Source organism: Phoxinus phoxinus (genome assembly GCF_949152265.1).
Source record: "Phoxinus phoxinus genome assembly, chromosome: 17".
Lineage (NCBI taxonomy): Eukaryota > Metazoa > Chordata > Actinopteri > Cypriniformes > Leuciscidae > Phoxinus > Phoxinus phoxinus.
This window is the reverse complement of record NC_136892.1, coordinates 33,985,452-33,997,951: the sequence shown is the minus strand read 5'-3', so window position 1 is coordinate 33,997,951 and position 12,500 is coordinate 33,985,452. Positions and strand designations below refer to the sequence as shown.

General features: G+C 47.7%; 1 protein-coding gene across 2 annotated transcripts in view; it reads right to left on the bottom strand.

Moving 5' to 3' along the window:
- Positions 1–12,500, bottom strand: part of tbc1d13 (TBC1 domain family, member 13) — a 17,013-nt gene that overhangs the window by 1,549 nt on the left and 2,964 nt on the right. For both annotated transcript variants that reach the window (XR_013794660.1, XM_079586540.1), the window contains exons 2-11: positions 12,419–12,492; positions 12,305–12,345; positions 12,160–12,221; positions 11,090–11,189; positions 10,908–10,990; positions 10,072–10,231; positions 9,718–9,928; positions 2,949–3,112; positions 1,543–1,703; positions 146–203 (exon numbers count right to left, since the gene is read on the bottom strand). Coding sequence is in view for 1 of the 2 variants with exons in the window: in XM_079586540.1 (XP_079442666.1) it covers positions 146–203; positions 1,543–1,703; positions 2,949–3,112; positions 9,718–9,928; positions 10,072–10,231; positions 10,908–10,990; positions 11,090–11,189; positions 12,160–12,221; positions 12,305–12,345; positions 12,419–12,492 (1,114 nt within the window). In the remaining variant the exon portion in view is untranslated. The remainder of the gene's footprint in view (positions 1–145; positions 204–1,542; positions 1,704–2,948; positions 3,113–9,717; positions 9,929–10,071; positions 10,232–10,907; positions 10,991–11,089; positions 11,190–12,159; positions 12,222–12,304; positions 12,346–12,418; positions 12,493–12,500) is intronic.

Genomic DNA, 12,500 nt, shown 5'->3' with positions numbered 1-12,500 from the left:
GTGTGTGTGAGTGACAGTGTGAGAGTGTGTGTGTGAGTGACAGTGTGAGTGTGTGCGCGTGTGTGAGTGTGAGTGTGTGCGCGTGTGTGACAGTGTGAGTGTGTGTGTGTATGTGTATGTGTGTGAGTGTGTGTGTGTGTGTTACCTGCAGTAATCTCATGTTGGTTGTAAAGTCTCCAGCCAGTAACTGATCTCGAATCAGTCTGCAAAAACACAAAGACTCATTAATATAAAGCACAGAGGAAACATCAGCCAATGTGAGGACAAGTTAGTACGCTTTATCCAGTCCAGGTCGTTTCACAGTAATAAACAGGAAAATATCAGAATCAATGATGAAACTTCATCAAATATGAGACTAGTTCTGTTTTCACAGACGGTTTTTCAAATACTATGTATGTATTCAGACTTACTACTTATTCACACGCTATATAGTGTTCACACAAGTGTTAGCTTTCAGACGCAGCGAAAAAACCTCATTATTCAAACCAAATCAGCTCAAGGTTCTCATCGAATATCGCCAGTGCAGACAAATCTATAATACTACTGAAGATTAAGTGTGTCTGAAGCCCGCGTGTGTGTGTGTGTGTGTGTGTCAGGGTTTATACAGAGATACTTAAATTGAATTTACTACCTTTTTACCACCTATTTTAACCATGGCAACACAAACATCCTCACATAGCCAATTACAAAAACGGGAAGAGTGTATATTGTAGAAGAGCCACACTGTTTGGATGTATACTTAATTTAGGGCACATTGGGAGGATACTAGATCACTAGCAGCTAACGTTAACATGGTTCAACCCACAGGAGCAGAATTAAGACCTGCTCCAAACAGTAGCAGCCTGGCAAACATTTTCCTGAAGTCTGATAAGATTCACTATATGAACTCGCACTTCTCTCCCCCTGCGTTCTCACCGCGGTCTCCGGTGCACGCTCCCCAGCTACCCCGCCGCAGCGTCTGTCATCACCACGGCTACGGCTTCAGCCTGGACCACAGCAGAAACTCCGCTGGGAAATGTAGCTTCTGTGAATGCTACCATGTTACTTAATCAGTAAAATAGTTTCACTTCTGAAAAGCTATTGATGTAGAAAATAGCGACGCTACTGAGAAATGTAGGTAAACTAGTAACGGCGCTGTTTTGAATGCTTTAAACCGAGCGTCCTCCAGCCAGAGGTCCGAAAACTTGCACTTGCCCATATTTACTTGGTAAACTCGCGCGGCGCAGAGGTTTACCGCCAAGCTAAGGTACCAGCTTGAATCGCCCAACGTACACATCGCATGACGTCATTCCGTTCACTCACGTCCGACCTTTCTTTTCTCTGTCTTTGGGTCCGACTCAAAATAAAAATAAATTCATGGAAGTTTAGTAAGGAAATAGGCCTGCACACGTAAGTTACTCTAATTGAAAACCATTTAGAAGGGGCTTCGAAAATTTACTACCTCGTCAGATGACGTTTACTACTTTTTACTGGCCTTAATTTGGCATAATTTAATTTACTACCTTTTACAACCCCGCGGAAACCCTGGTGTGTGGATCTTACGTGAGCATGGCGCAGCACACAGGGATGATGAACTCAAACCGATCCTGATCTGAAAAGAGCGAATCCCAGATCCGGATAACATCTGGAAGCAGGAACTCCTGAGAGAGCAGCAGCGTCAGCCAGCGGAAGGTGAAATACTGAGGCTTGATGTTCTGCTCTTGCTGTGAGGCAGACAGACAGACAGACAACAGCAGACAGACAGACAACAGCAGACAGACAGACAAAAGCAGACAGACAAAAGCAGACAGACAGACAAAAGCAGACAGACAAAAGCAGACAGACAAAAGCAGACAGACAAAAGCAGACAGACAGACAAAAGCAGACAGACAAAAGCAGACAGACAAAAGCAGACAGACAGACAGACAAAAGCAGACAGACAAAAGCAGACGGACAGACAAAAGCAGACAGACAAAAGCAGACAGACAACAGCAGACAGACAGACAACAGCAGACAGACAGACAAAAGCAGACAGACAAACAAAAGCAGACGGACAGACAAAAGCAGACGGACAGACAAAAGCAGACGGACAGACAAAAGCAGACAGACAAAAGCAGACGGACAAAAGCAGACAGACAGACAAAAGCAGACGGACAGACAAAAGCAGACGGACAGACAAAAGCAGACGGACAGACAGACAGACAGACAGACAAAAACAGACAGACAAACAAAAGCAGACAGACAGACAAAAGCAGACAGACAAAAGCAGACAGACAAAAGCAGACAGACAAAAGCAGACAGACAAAAGCAGACAGACAGACAAAAGCAGACAGACAAAAGCAGACAGACAGACAAAAGCAGACAGACAGACAAAAGCAGACAGACAAAAGCAGACAGACAAAAGCAGACAGACAGACAAAAGCAGACAGACAGACAAAAGCAGACAGACAGACAAAAGCAGACAGACAGACAAAAGCAGACAGACAAAAGCAGACGGACAGACAAAAGCAGACAGACAGACAAAAGCAGACAGACAGACAAAAGCAGACAGACAGACAAAAGCAGACAGACAAAAGCAGATGGACAGACAAAAGCAGATGGACAGACAGACAGACAGACAGACAAAAACAGACAGACAGAAAGGTGGTTAGTATAACTGTCAAAACAATACCAATATCTGTGTTTAGATATAATTATACACAGTACACACAAATATATTATATAAACACAAACATTTATTTTGGATGTGATTAATCGTTTCATAGCCCTAAAACACAGTTCTGTTCTGTCAGATAAAGTTGGACAGTGATTTTTAGTTTGTAGTCCAGCTAGACTTTGTTTATGCCATGATAACTCTAAATAATGATCATCAGAACACGGTTAAACTGTGTCACATGCTCAGATGGAAACTGGAAGACCCTTATAAGTAATTTCACCAAAATATAACAATAATAAAGAGAAGTGGTCACCAGTCTCATGTAGAGCTCTGTGTCTTTCTCCTTGAGTTTGGAGAACACGCTCTCCATCTTGAAGGTGATGCCGCACTGCGAGTCGTCCAGGCTCTTGATGAAGTTATCTCTGTTCTCAGACATCAGGTTCGTGAAGCAGAAGAAGGTGTCGGCCTCCGCGTGTTCTGAGACGCAAGAACACACAAACTCTGATCTAGGACTAATGCACACAATCCACAACAGTACACCGCAAAACATGCTTTCTTAGTGTGCTTGTCTCGTTTCCAGTCCAAGTATCTAAACATTCTTAAATCAAGAAGCATTTCCCAGAGAAGTAAATTGACATAAGAAATTCTATCTTGTTTTCTGATTTTAAAAATAAGTAAATGAAGTGAGTTTTTGCTTAAAGGTGGGGTAAGTCGTTTTTGAAATATGCAGTTTGGATGTTAGTCGGACCAACACAACAACAAACGTGTAGCCAATCAGCATTAGGGGGCGTATGACGGTGGCAGAGAGAGAGTGAGCAAGAGGGAGATCTGAACTGAAGAAAGACTGCAGAAATAAAGGGTTATGTCTGGGCAAGAGCTTTAGGACCTGTGTAAATATTAGAAAAGCTGTCCAGCACTGGAGAGAGCCAAGCGGGAAGGCCTGAAAACACACGCAGATGTTGCTTTGATTCTGGTTCACATGAGTAACACAACACCACAACACGTGAGTAACACAACACGTGAGTAACACAACACGTAACACAACACGTGAGTAACACAACACGTGAGTAACAACACCACAACACGTGAGTAACACAACACATGAGTAACACAACACCACAACACGTGAGTAACACAACACGTGAGTAACACAACACGTGAGTAACACAACACCACAACACTTGAGTAACACAACACGTGAGTAACACAACACCACAACACGTGAGTAACACAACACATGAGTAACACAACATGTGAGTAACACAACACGTGAGTAACACTGGGTAACACGTGAGTAACACAACACGTGAGTAACACGTGAGTAACACAACACGTGAGTAACACTGGGTAACACGTGAGTAACACAACACGTGGGTAACAACACATGGGTAACACAACACGTGAGTAACACGTGAGTAACACAACACGTGGGTAACACAACACGTGAGTAACACGTGAGTAACACAACACGTGAGTAACACAACACGTGGGTAACACAACACGTGAGTAACACTGAGTAACACGTGAGTAACACTGAGTAACACGTGAGCAACACAACACGTGAGTAACACAACACGTGAGTAACACAACACGTGAGTAACACAACACGTGAGTAACACAACACGTGAGTAACACAACACGTGAGTAACACGTGAGTAACACGTGAGTAACACGTGAGTAACACGTGAGTAACACGTGAGTAACACGTGAGTAACACTGGGTAACACTGAGTAACACAACACGTGAGTAACACAACACGTGAGTAACACAACACGTGAGTAACACGTGGGTAACACAACACGTGGGTAACACTGGGTAACACTGAGTAACACAACTCGTGGGTAACACTGAGTAACACTGGGTAACACTGAGTAACACTGGGTAACACGGGGTAACACGCGAATGAGTAGCACTGAGTAACACTGGGTAACACGGGGTAACACGCGAGTGAGTAACACGGAGTAACACGGAGTAACACTGAGTAACACTGAGTAACACTGGGTAACACGCGAGTGAGTAACACGGAGTAGCACTGAGTAACACTGGGTAACACTGAGTAACACTGAGTAACACTGAGTAACACTGAGTAACACTGGGTAACACGCGAGTGAGTAACACGGAGTAACACGGAGTAACACTGAGTAACACTGAGTAACACTGGGTAACACGCGAGTGAGTAACACGGAGTAACACTGAGTAACACTGGGGAACACAGAGTAACACAGAGTAACACAGAGTAACACAGAGTAACACAGAGTAACACAGAGTAACACAGAGTAACACTGGGTAACACTGAGTAACACTGGGGAACACTGAGTAACACTGAGTAACACTGAGTAACACTGGGGAACACTGGGGAACACTGGGGAACACTGAGTAACACTGAGTAACACTGGGTAACACTGGGTAACACTGAGGAACACTGAGGAACACTGAGGAACACTGAGGAACACAGAGTAACACAGAGTAACACTGAGGAACACTGAGGAACACAGAGTAACACAGAGTAACACAGAGTAACACTGGGTAACACTGAGGAACACTGAGGAACACTGAGGAACACTGGGTAACACTGGGTAACACTGGGTAACACTGGGTAACACTGGGGAACACTGGGGAACACTGGGGAACACTGGGGAACACTGGGGAACACTGGGGAACACTGGGGAACACTGGGGAACACTGGGGAACACTGGGTAACACTGGGGAACACTGAGTAACACTGAGTAACACTGAGTAACACTGGGGAACACTGGGGAACACTGGGGAACACTGAGTAACACTGAGTAACACTGGGTAACACTGGGTAACACTGAGGAACACTGAGGAACACTGAGGAACACTGAGGAACACAGAGTAACACAGAGTAACACTGAGGAACACTGAGGAACACAGAGTAACACAGAGTAACACAGAGTAACACTGGGTAACACTGAGGAACACTGAGGAACACTGAGGAACACTGGGTAACACTGGGTAACACTGGGTAACACTGGGTAACACTGGGGAACACTGGGGAACACTGGGGAACACTGGGGAACACTGGGGAACACTGGGGAACACTGGGGAACACTGGGGAACACTGGGTAACACTGGGGTAACACTGGGTAACACTGGGTAACACTGGGTAACACTGAGTAACACTGAGTAACACTGAGTAACACTGGGTAACACTGGGTAACACTGGGTAACACTGAGTAACACTGGCTAACACTGAGTAACACTGAGTAACACTGGGGAACACTGGGGAACACTGGGGAACACTGGGGAACACTGGGGAACACTGGGGAACACTGGGGAACACTGAGTAACACTGAGTAACACTGGGGAACACTGGGGAACACTGGGTAACACTGGGTAACACTGGGTAACACTGGGGAACACTGGGGAACACTGGTGAACACTGAGTAACACTGAGTAACACTGAGTAACACTGGGGAACACTGGGGAACACTGGGGAACACTGGGGAACACTGGGGAACACTGGGTAACACTGAGTAACACTGGGTAACACTGAGGAACACAGAGTAACACAGAGTAACACTGGAGAACACTGAGGAACACTGGGGAACACTGAGGAACACTGGGGAACACTGGGGAACACTGGGGAACACTGGGGAACACTGGGGAACACTGGGGAACACTGGGGAACACTGGGGAACACTGGGGAACACTGGGGGAACACTGAGGAACACTGAGGAACACTGAGGAACACTGAGGAACACTGGGTAACACTGGGTAACACTGGGTAACACTGAGTAACACTGAGTAACACTGAGTAACACTGAGTAACACTGGGTAACACTGGGTAACACTGGGTAACACTGAGGAACACTGAGGAACACTGGGTAACACTGGGTAACACTGAGGAACACTGAGTAACACTGAGTAACACTGAGTAACACTGAGTAACACTGAGTAACACTGGGTAACACTGGGTAACACTGGGTAACACTGAGTAACACTGGGTAACACTGGGTAACACTGGGTAACACTGGGTAACACTGAGGAACACTGAGGAACACTGGGTAACACTGGGTAACACTGAGGAACACTGAGGAACACTGAGGAACACTGAGGAACACTGAGGAACACTGGGTAACACTGGGTAACACTGGGTAACACTGGGTAACACTGGGTAACACTGGGTAACACTGAGGAACACTGAGGAACACTGGGTAACACTGAGGAACACTGAGGAACACTGAGGAACACTGAGGAACACTGGGGAACACTGGGGAACACTGGGGAACACTGGGGAACACTGGGGAACACTGGGTAACACTGGGTAACACTGAGGAACACTGAGGAACACTGGGTAACACTGAGGAACACTGAGGAACACTGAGGAACACTGAGGAACACTGGGGAACACTGGGGAACACTGGGGAACACTGGGGAACACTGGGGAACACTGATTAACACTGAGGAACACTGAGGAACACTGAGGAACACTGAGGAACACTGAGGAACACTGAGGAACACTGGGTAACACTGAGGAACACTGGGTAACACTGAGTAACACTGAGTAACACTGGGTAACACTGGGTAACACTGAGTAACACTGAGTAACACTGAGTAACACTGGGTAACACTGGGTAACACTGAGGAACACTGAGGAACACTGAGGAACACTGAGGAACACTGGGTAACACTGGGTAACACTGGGTAACACTGGGTAACACTGGGTAACACTGGGTAACACTGGGTAACACTGGGTAACACTGAGGAACACTGAGGAACACTGGGTAACACTGGGTAACACTGGGTAATACTGGGTAACACTGGGTAACACTGAGGAACACTGAGGAACACTGAGGAACACTGAGGAACACTGGGTAACACTGGGTAACACTGGGTAACACTGAGGAACACTGGGTAACACTGAGGAACACTGAGGAACACTGAGGAACACTGAGGAACACTGGGGAACACTGGGGAACACTGGGGAACACTGGGGAACACTGGGGAACACTGATTAACACTGAGGAACACTGAGGAACACTGAGGAACACTGGGTAACACTGGGTAACACTGGGTAACACTGAGGAACACTGAGGAACACTGGGTAACACTGGGTAACACTGAGTAACACTGAGTAACACTGAGTAACACTGAGTAACACTGGGTAACACTGGGTAACACTGGGTAACACTGAGGAACACTGGGTAACACTGAGGAACACTGAGGAACACTGGGTAACACTGGGTAACACTGGGTAACACTGGGTAACACTGAGGAACACTGAGGAACACTGAGGAACACTGAGGAACACTGGGTAACACTGGGTAACACTGGGTAACACTGAGGAACACTGGGTAACACTGAGGAACACTGAGGAACACTGAGGAACACTGAGGAACACTGGGGAACACTGGGGAACACTGGGGAACACTGGGGAACACTGGGGAACACTGGGGAACACTGATTAACACTGAGGAACACTGAGGAACACTGAGGAACACTGGGTAACACTGGGTAACACTGGGTAACACTGGGTAACACTGGGTAACACTGAGGAACACTGAGGAACACTGGGTAACACTGGGTAACACTGAGTAACACTGAGTAACACTGAGGAACACTGAGGAACACTGGGTAACACTGAGTAACACTGGGTAACACTGGGTAACACTGGGTAACACTGGGTAACACTGAGGAACACTGAGGAACACTGAGGAACACTGAGGAACACTGAGGAACACTGGGTAACACTGGGTAACACTGAGGAACACTGAGGAACACTGGGTAACACTGGGTAACACTGGGTAACACTGGGTAACACTGAGTAACACTGGGTAACACTGGGTAACACTGAGTAACACTGAGTAACACTGGGTAACACTGGGTAACACTGGGTAACACTGGGTAACACTGGGTAACACTGAGGAACACTGAGGAACACTGAGGAACACTGAGGAACACTGGGTAACACTGAGTAACACTGGGTAACACTGGGTAACACTGGGTAACACTGGGTAACACTGGGTAACACTGAGGAACACTGAGGAACACTGAGGAACACTGGGTAACACTGGGTAACACTGAGGAACACTGAGGAACACTGGGTAACACTGGGTAACACTGGGTAACACTGGGTAACACTGGGTAACACTGGGTAACACTGGGTAACACTGGGTAACACTGAGGAACACTGGGTAACACTGGGTAACACTGGGTAACACTGGGTAACACTGGGTAACACTGAGTAACACTGAGGAACACTGAGTAACACTGGGTAACACTGGGTAACACTGGGTAACACTGGGTAACACTGGGTAACACTGAGGAACACTGAGTAACACTGAGGAACACTGAGGAACACTGAGTAACACTGGGTAACACTGGGTAACACTGGGTAACACTGGGTAACACTGAGGAACACTGAGGAACACTGGGTAACACTGGGTAACACTGGGTAACACTGGGTAACACTGGGTAACACTGGGTAACACTGAGGAACACTGAGGAACACTGGGTAACACTGGGTAACACTGGGTAACACTGGGTAACACTGGGTAACACTGGGTAACACTGAGTAACACTGAGTAACACTGAGTAACACTGGGTAACACTGGGTAACACTGGGTAACACTGGGGACACTGAGTAACACTGGGGACACTGAGTAACACTGAGTAACACTGAGTAACACTGGGTAACACTGGGGACACTGGGTAACACTGGGGACACTGAGTAACACTGGGTAACACTGAGTAACACTGAGTAACACTGGGTAACACTGAGGAACACTGAGGAACACTGAGGAACACTGAGGAACACTGAGGAACACTGAGGAACACTGAGGAACACTGAGGAACACGGAGTAACACGTGAATTTAATAATTCAAATGGAAAACAAGATTATTTTTCTTACACTTTTGGCAGATAATTTTGCTTGTTTTAAGCAAAAACTCAATTTACTTTTTTTTTATATCAGAAAACAAGATAGAATTACTTATGTCATTTTACTTCTCTAGCAAACGCTTCTTGATTTAAGAATGTTTAGATATTTGGACTGGGAACAAGACGAACATACTAAGTAAGAAAAGCAATGCAGTGTAGGAAGCAGTGAGAGGGTTACCCTTCCACTCGCTGTTGGGGTCGGTGGCGAAGGTGTAGTAGATGGGACCCACGATCTCGTTCATGCCCTGCACGTACGCGATGCCCGGGTTCAGTTTGGCGTAGATGAAGAGAATCCGCTCCACCACTTCCCAGTGCGCCTCGCATCCGTTGGGAAGCACCTCGTACTCGTTGGAGGGATACAGGTTTAAGGCCTTCCCTGGAGAACTGACCTGGAGGGAGAGCAGACACGTCAGAACACACACACACACACGACCGGCGATCAACACACACACACACACACACACACACACACACGACCGGCGATCAACACACACACACACGACCGGCGATCAACACACACACACACACTCACGTTAGTGACGCCGCTGCGGTTCCGGCCCACTGTCTGGGACTTGAGCGTGGTCTGCTCCACACGCCGCCGCAGCGTCTCGTACTCGTTCTGAGGATCCAGGATCAGCTGACAGGGAAACTCTGTGGGACGCTGGAAGAACGCCATGTCTGGGTACAAGCGCCTGACACACACACACACACACACACAGGCATATTAATATGCATCACAACTCATGTGACAGCACACACACACAATCACACGCTCACAGGCGCTCACACGCTCACAGGCGCTCACACGCTCAGTCGATCACAGGCGATCACAGACGCTAACACGCTCACAGACGATCACAGACGCTAACACGCTCACAGACGATCACGCGTTCAGACGCTCACATACTCAGACGCTCACACGCTCAGACGCTCACACGCTCAGACGCTCACACGCTCAGACGCTCACACGCTCAGACGCTCAGACGCTCACACACTCAGACGCTCACACACTCAGACGCTCACACACTCAGACGCTCACACACTCAGACGCTCACACACTCAGACGCTCACACACTCAGACGCTCACACACTCAGACGCTCACACACTCAGACGCTCACACACTCAGACGCTCACACACTCAGACGCTCACACACTCAGACGCTCACACACTCAGACGCTCACACACTCAGACGCTCACACACTCAGACGCTCACACACTCAGACGCTCACACACTCAGACGCTCACACACTCAGACGCTCAACCACTCAGACGCTCACACACTCAGACGCTCACACACACTCAGACGCTCACACACTCAGACGCTCACACACTCAGACGCTCACACACACACGAAGTGATGAAGCACCTGACGTCTTTATCGATCTGCAGCAGAACCTCGTTGTCTTTGAAGTAGGTGTTCCAGCGGCTGTCGGGGTTCGGGTTCAGCGGCTGGAGACGAGAGACTAGAGCGTCACACACACCAGCAGTCTCACACAAACACACACACACACACACACACTTCCTGTCTTGGAAAGCGCTCACACTCACGTGATCCTCCAGCGTCACGTCCTCTCGAGACACGCCCATGTTTGCCTTGGCGATTCCTGGCTGGATGATCATCTCTCTCAGAAACTGGGCGTATAGATCCCTGACCAATCAGAGTCGAGCTCATTAGCATAAAGTGTATGTGCTCCACATGGGACTTTAAAGGGGACATATCATGAAAATCAGACTTTTCCCATGTTTAAGTGCTATAATCGGGTCCCGGGTCTAACAACACAGAAAACATGAAGAGTGACACCCAGTATCTTAGTTCTGGTGAGCCTTTCTCTGCAAGCATGACAAAAATAATCCTTAATCTGCACGTTTATAACATTACCGCCCTTAATCTGCACGTTTATAACATTACCGCCCTTAATCTGCACGTTTACACACACCAGCCGATGTTTGGTTCCTCGAGCCACATCAGAGACCAGTTCTAACGCGACGGCAGAAGATCCAGCAAAGCATGAAACTGTTCTGTTGAGCACAGACGAGCACTGGACACTAGTGACCAGAACATGTCAGCGCTGTCTTATAAACCCCTCAGGAACTGTGGACACGTGTGTAAGAGTTCATCATGATGATGAGATGATCAGTGTAACTCCACAACAACTACAGTAATGTGTCCACTAACACCCAGAAACTCTCCCTGAGTCTCTCCGTAAGGCTGCACTCGCTACTGGTTACTCTGGGATTCTGGAGGAGTGAGATCGGCCGGTTCTGTTACTGCCGGAGTTTCTGAAGCTCCGCCCTCTTCTGAACGGAGGCGGAGCTAAAGCTCATTTGCATTTAAAGCGACACACACAAAAACTGTGTGTTTTTGCTCACAACCAACAAAAGAGAAGCGATAATAAATGATCTGGTATTTTGAGCTGGAATGTCACACACACATTCTGGGGACGCCAGAGATTCATATAATATCTTGTGAAAAGGGGCATAATATGTCACCTTTAAAGCCTAAACAAGCACAACAACAACAAACTCAGTGTGTAAAACTATATTCTGGGGTCAGTTGTGTGCTGAGCCTGACGAAACTGCTGTGTGGAGACGTCCTCGTGTGTGTGTGTGTGTGTAACCTCTGCTTCTGCAGGAAGGAGTCCCACACGGCCTGGTCCGACGGCAGGTAGTTCAGCAGGATCTGAGGAGCGGGAGGAAATCTGTCATTCATTGATTCAGTCACATGATGATGACGAGTGAGACTCGAGGACACGGCAGACTGACCTTCCAGCAGAGCGAGCGGATGCCTCCTTCACACGGGATCCCTGAGGGAGAGAGAGAGCATGAGCGTGTGGAGCGCACACACACACACACACACACACACACACACACACGTACCGCTGAAGCACAGCTGGCGCAGCGCCTGCATATCCAGCTTCTGCTCGCTCAGAGAAACCTTGAACTCCTGGATCCTGAGGAA